The sequence below is a fragment of the Sapajus apella genome, unplaced genomic scaffold (genome assembly GCF_009761245.1).
Source record: "Sapajus apella isolate SASKATOON/1434 unplaced genomic scaffold, GSC_monkey_1.0 scaffold12, whole genome shotgun sequence".
NCBI lineage: Eukaryota > Metazoa > Chordata > Mammalia > Primates > Cebidae > Sapajus > Sapajus apella.
In genome coordinates this window covers 3,038,106-3,044,743 of record NW_022436952.1, presented here as the reverse complement: position 1 = coordinate 3,044,743, position 6,638 = coordinate 3,038,106, and the positions used below count along the sequence as shown (strand labels likewise).

At 42.1% G+C, this 6,638-nt stretch overlaps 1 protein-coding gene and 1 pseudogene across 2 annotated transcripts in view; both read right to left on the bottom strand.

Moving 5' to 3' along the window:
- Positions 1-800: 800 nt before the first annotated feature.
- LOC116552831 (keratin-associated protein 4-7-like) lies at positions 801-1,889 on the bottom strand. Its single transcript, XM_032279719.1, has one exon. The coding sequence runs from the start codon at positions 1,847-1,849 to the stop codon at positions 1,340-1,342; it is 510 nt and encodes a 169-aa protein (XP_032135610.1). The 5' UTR covers positions 1,850-1,889; the 3' UTR covers positions 801-1,339.
- A 4,132-nt stretch (positions 1,890-6,021) lies between these two features.
- LOC116552852 overlaps positions 6,022-6,638 on the bottom strand; it is a 20,680-nt pseudogene continuing 20,063 nt past the window's right edge. The window contains exon 2 of the transcript XR_004269530.1: positions 6,022-6,638. This exon is cut by the window's right edge and continues 281 nt beyond it. The product of XR_004269530.1 is annotated as a keratin-associated protein 4-6-like (transcript).

The following is a 6,638-nucleotide window of genomic DNA, read 5'->3' as shown; positions in this document are numbered from 1 at the left end:
GGATCCTGCATACACAGCTAGGCTCAAGGTTCAGCTTATAGTAAACTTTTCCTCATTTTAATGGTAAAAATAACAACAACAAGAAAAACACCCCTAGCTGGAGATTTTGTATGTTGATGATATATACGGTGGGTGTTAGACCATGAGAATCCTGGGCACATGTGCCAGTTGCAGGTCTGCCTTTGCATACATGACCTCACCAGTATTTTGGTTATGTATGTATAGCTCCCATGAAAGTAATTCATCTTACAGCACTAGCCGCTGTCTCTCCTTTTGAACTCTGCTTCTTAAAGCGTACTTTTGCTTTGCAATGAACTTCTTTGCTTACTCTTACTTTGGATTTGCTCTAAAATTCTTTTGTGCAGCAAATTCAAGAACCTGAACTGGTCCACCAACAAAATAACAAAATTAACTTATGTGACATTTGGAGTCTGCCTTAACTGATTTGAATCAAGATGCAATGCAGTAGGATGAGATGCACTTTTAAAATTTGACACAGAAGAATGAGGAGTATTACCATGATATCATAAGTTCTAAAATCACGGATGAACTTATAAACTACAATATGGGGGCTTTACCTATCCCAAACCATTCTGCTTATCCAACTGAAACAATGAAAAGCTTCTATTTTATTTTAGTTTATCTGCGACATGAGAGCAGTTTGGCACTATGAGTTTATACCTGAAGTCTTACTTTGGAGTCATGTTTTGAGATTCCCCTTCCACTGCATTCCCAACTGATCTCCATGAATTCAGTAAACCCAATGCATATAATCACAAAAAATACAACAAACAATAATAAAAGATTTCTAAATGAAAAGTTTAATAAAATCTACTTTGTGAACACAATAAAGATAAAGAACTAATAAAACAGGAAAAGTCTGGCAAACCTGTTCAGAGAAAGGAAGAGAGAGCAGGGAGAAAGCAGGAGAGCATGGGAGGGGCAGCCTCCTATCTTTATAAGAGAAAAGGATGATAGACAAATAATACTTTGGAAAGGGAAATAATGTCTACCTCATTGGAAAGGAAAATCTATAGGCTCAAAATGATAAAGAGAATGAAGACTTTACAGGATTGGAAAAATGTCTTAGCTAGTGTATTACAAATTAGTTCCTATTTGGTGCCATCACTGGAAGAAAAAGAAAGCAAGGGAGGGAGTTTAAAATGAACCAGAATGTTCTCACAGAGTCAGCAGTATGGTGATGGGCTCATTGGAAACATGAGGTCTACCCTGTGAAATGACATCAATACCACTCCATGCATCCTAATGGTCAGCACAGAAGGATCTACATCTGTGGGCCAGCAGTGAAGGGAGAGGTGAGCCAGGGCAAGCGGGCTCATCAACAAGAGGAGGCGCAGCGCATGGGGCGGGGGCAGGTGGAGATGACACAGGTTGGACGATAGCAAGTGGTGTGGCAGGAGACTTGGCCACAGACTGGACGCAGGCAGCAGCATGGGCGGCAGCAGCTGGATTCCCAGCAAGAGGGGCGGCAGCAGCTGGATTCCCAGCAACAGGGGCGGCAGCAGCTGGAGATGCAGCAGCTGGGGCGGCAGCAGGTGGGCTGGCAGCACACAGACTGGCAGCACTGGGGTCTGCAGCAGCTGGACACACAGCAGCTGGGCCGGCAGCAACTGGAAATGCAGCAGCTGGGGCGACAGCAGGTGGTCCTGCAGCAGGTGGTCTGACAGCAGCTGGGGCGGCAGCAGGTGGGCTGGCAGCACACAGACTGGCAGCACTGGGGCCTGCAGCAGCTGGACACACAGCAGCTGGGAGGGCAGCAGGTCTCCTGGCAGAGGTCTTGGCCGCAGCCCTGGTCAGAGCACACAGAGCCACAACAGGAATCGACCATGGTGTCAGAAGTTGGAGGATCTGGGTGGGTTTCCAGGAGAGTGAAGTTCTTGGGTTTGAAAGCCTTCTGGGCCCATGACCCCTTTTATACCCTGCTGAAGACCCGTTGCCACCACGCCATTATTTTCTTGTTATTATTTGCCTGCTGGAAAGCTTAGTCATGTAATTGCATAATTGTGTGTTTCTAGTTAAATACTTCAAAACAGAAAACATAACACGTTTCCTTTTCCTGCTGTGCTCCTGCGTTTTCACTGGAAAAGCTTGTCATATTTCTTCCTTAGTCAGTGTCACCTTCGTCCCTGGCCTATGCAGTGTCTTTTACAAAGCGCTGGTCATGTGACTCTCTGACTTTTTTTTTTAAATGTGACTCTCCCTCCTACCTATAGATTGCTCTCTGCAAATCATGGGTGCGCTTTTTGTAATATGGATATATCTTTTGTTGTCAAAGAATGTGTTGGTCAGGTGAAACGCTGGAAAGGAATTAGAAGGAAGGATTCATTTGGGAGAAGGATGCCCTAATGAGGATGACTCTGATCCCATGTGTGCATCTTGGATGGTCTGGGAGATGGTCAGATCCCAAGGAAGTTCGAAACTCTGTGCCAGATCTTATTCCACAGCCTCCAGTGAAAGTACTTACCCATGACTCACTGTCTTTAAAGGGCAAAAACACATTTTGCTGTATGTCCTATAGGATAGCCATTAAGAGTAGGAAGTTTTGATTTATTTATTTATTTATTTTTCTTGAGACGGAGTCTCGCTCTGTCACCCAGCCTGGAGTGCAGTGGTGCAATCGCAGCTTAACGCAGTCTGTGCCTCCTGGGTTCAAGCGATTCTCCTGCCTCAGTCTCCTGAGTAGCTGGGACTACAAGCAAGTGCCACCACGCCCAGCTAGTTTTTGTATTTTTAGTAGAGATGGGATTTCACCATTAGCCAGGACAGTCTCAATCTCTTGACCTTGTGATCTGCCCGCCTCGGCCTCCCAAAGTGCTGACATCACAGGCGTGAGCCACCGCACCCAGCCTGATTTATCTTTGATCATCGGAATTGCATGATGGATTTTTCATTTACAAAAGTAATTCTTATATATAAACAATATTCAGAATTATTAAGTCTTCAATAACATGCATCAAAGATGTTTTACGAGGGACTCTGGGTGTACAATGGATAAACCCTCATCTTTTTCTTGCAGGTACTTGAATGAGACACACGCATAGGAAACAGAGTTTGGCAAAAATAAAAATAATTACAAATATTTTCATTAAACCACTAAAACAAAATTGTACAGTATGTGGATAAGTTCCACACACCTTCAGTGTATATATATTGCTTGTGACGTATTGACTATGTACCAGGCTTTGTGCCTAATATTTATGTTTCGTTTTCACTCTTTAATACAACCTTATGAAGTAGTGTATATTTTTATTACTCTTTTGGTGGAATACTCTAAAGAAGCATTAAAAAGTTAAACAAACAAAAACTGGTCCAAGATTAAAGAGAAAGCCAGCGTAATATGTCTTAGTGTAGCCAAGAAAGCCATAAAGAATAAAGTTTGCTAAACTTTCTGAAACTGTTTTATCTTCTTGGAAGATTTCATCTTTTTTGTCCACTCTGCAAACTCCTACTTACCTGTCAAGACCCAGTTAACATATTTCCTCCTCAATAATATTTTTCCTAATAAGCTACCCCATTTATGTATCATTATTTCCTGCCTTGCACTCATAATCTGATACATTCTACCCTGTTATAATAATTTACTTCTGTCATTCCTCCATGTGCAACGCAAATATCCTGAAGCCATGGGCTACGGCATTTATTCTTGTTACCGTGATAGTCAGCACACAGCACACTCGTGGTAAATGTTTGTTGAGTGAATGAAGGCTTTTTGATGACATAGAGGCGTGTAAATCCTTTAAAATTGACTTCCGGATAAGAGAGGGAAAAACATTCCAAACAAAGAGATCATAGTTTCATTTCAGGAAATTTACACTTATTTATGTGGTAGGTAACATGTCACCTGATAAATAACATGTGGCAAGTTGTGGAAGTTAAGAATCAATTTATAGAATGAGACTTGTTTACAAATAACCAGGGATGCAGTGTTTAACACTCATGCCTGTATTCACACAGGAAAAAAGACAGGAAGCAGGTCAACACCAAATGGTAACACTGGTTCTCCTTCACCTCCTGACTTCCCACTTTTACTTTTATTGATTGGTGTAACTATTATTGCCCATTTGATACCAGTCAGTCAAAAATGTTTGCTGAACATCTATTGTCTTAGCTTGAATTCTACCCAAAGCAAACCTTGGGGAAAAAACTTCAGTGCACGTAATTTATTTGGGTGATGGATCCAGGAAGCACAAGTGAGAAAATGGGGAAAGTAAGAGAGGAAATTTAGAAAATCCCAAGAATGTTTGTGCTAATAATGGTAGGTCCCCACTGTGGGCATCTGGGGACAAACCCTGGGGACAGGCCTGAGGCTGGAGGCACTTGGCCACCAAGATTGCACACCTGGAGGGTCAGCTGGGCATTAGTATTAATCATGAGACCAGATAAAATATGAATTTATACTAATCTATAGACTTTTATACACTAGCAGTCATTCTCTCTAAAATGTCATGGGAAAAAATGTACTCACAATTCTCAAGAGTAAATAGAAAAATATATAAAAAAATCTGACAAGCCCATGTGAAGAAAAGTGTTAACATTTTCTGGAAGACATAAAATAATGTTTGAATAAATGTCAGAACAAGAGATGTGCAACCAAAGCCAGGTTTTCACATAAATACATACATGTGGTACAAATGCATTTAATGGGGATGTATCTCAATTTGTAACATTAGGTCTTGAATGGGATTGGCAAAGACCGTGATGGGAAACCTACCTTTGGTCACATTGTTTTGTGTCATCGAAATGTTTAAAGCACATATATTTGTGTATAAATGATGTAAAAATCCTCAGAAAATAATAAATGTGATTTATATAAAATTCATAATTTTTCTACAGTCTGTTAAATATTTTTTTCTGCTATGGTGTCTACCTTCTTGTTTCTTTCATGAACTAAAACATTAAAAGTAACATTTCAGTCTGTCATTTCAGCTCTCAAATTTACTATCCCAAATTTCAAATTGTTTTGGGGGACAGCCTTTGTTCCCCAGGAAGCAGACACTGAGATGGAGAGCAACATGCAGGAGGTTTATTAAAGCTCTTGGGATTAACACTGAGGAGGGGAAGGCAAGGGAAGGGAGGGGAAGGTAAGGGAGAGGATGGAAGGTGGGGGGAAGGGAGAGGAAGGGGAGGGAGAGGAGGGGAGGGGAGAAGAAGGGAGAGGAGGAAAGGGGAGGGGAGTGGAGGGGAGGGGGAGTGAAGGGAAATGGAGGGGAGGGGAAGGGAGGAGAAGGGAGGGGAGGGGAAGGAAGGAAGAAACTGAAAGATGGTACTTTAAAAGATCACAGCACTATTCACAATAGTAAAGATATGGAATCAGTCTAGGTGCCCATCAACAGTGCATTGGATAAAAAACATGTGACACTTTTACACCGTGGAATACTACACAGCCATAAAAAGGAATAAAATTATGTCTTTTGCAGCAACATGGATGTGGCTGGAGGACAGTATCCGAAGCAAATTATTCCAGGAACAGAAAACCAAATATTGCATGTTCTCACTTACAAATGGTAGCTAAACACTGGGTACACATGGACACAAAGATGGGAATGATTGGGGAGAGAGGGAGAGAGGAAGGGCTAAGAATGGCCCATTGCTCACTACCTGGCGACAGAATCATTTGTCCCCCAAACCTCAGCCTCACATGACATGTAACAAATATGAATATGTACTCTTTAATTCTAAAATAAAAGTTGAAATTATTTTTTTAAAGATAATGAATTGTATTCAATCTTTCCAAAACGTTCCCCCGTTGATATATTCATGTATATTTCATGACTTCAGGTTCACTCTTTTTATCTAAAGCCTACAAAATGACTAGTTGATTTGCCTAAGCCTGAAAAGACTTTTCTAGAAATTCTAGGCAGTGATTGATGTCAGTTGACCTCTGTTGGTAGGTTGGCTCCTGTGTGCTGTCTGCCCTACAGGTGTGGATAAAGTGTAATCACCCAGAACCCAAGTATAAAACCTTTGTAAGAAATGGAATAGCAATCGGATTCAATTTTTAGTGCCAATAGAATGAAGGTTTATTTTGGTACATGGAAACAACAAGGTACAAAAATCTTTGCAAAAGACTTTCAGAGACTTCCCTGGACTTCGAGGTCGGGGGCGTTTAGATCTGTGGCCCTACAAATGATGGAGGCAATCTTCGAATTCTTTAGGCATGATGACTAAATATCCTGAAGTCAAAGAGGTGGGGGATGTTGGAGAGAAATTTGTAGATTTATTAGGAGACTCTCAATGAATTCATTTGGAAGGCAGGGAGTTTGGACAAAAGGTAGAGCGCAAATACAGAATTTCTAAGGATGAGGTTTGCTTATGGGACACAGATCCATTCTCTTGAGCACTCCACATGTTTTAAAGCGGAGCCTTCATCTGTAGGAAAGGAGGTGATAAGGAAGTGGTGTGTTGAAAGCAAAGATTTAGCAGCAAGAGGAGGCACAGGGCATGGGGCGGGGGCAGGTGGAGATGACACAGGTTGGACGATAGCAAGTGGTGTGGCAGGAGACTTGGCCGCAGACTGGACGCAGGCAGCAACATGGGCGGCAGCAGCTGGGTTTCCAGCAAGAGGGGCGACAGCAGCTGGATTCCCAGCAAGAGGGGCGGCAGCAGCTGGATTCCCA

Excerpts from the sequence above, each read along its gene's own strand:
- LOC116552831 (XM_032279719.1), bottom strand. The coding sequence starts at position 1,849 with ATGGTCGATTCCTGTTGTGGCTCTGTGTGCTCTGACCAGGGCTGCGGC.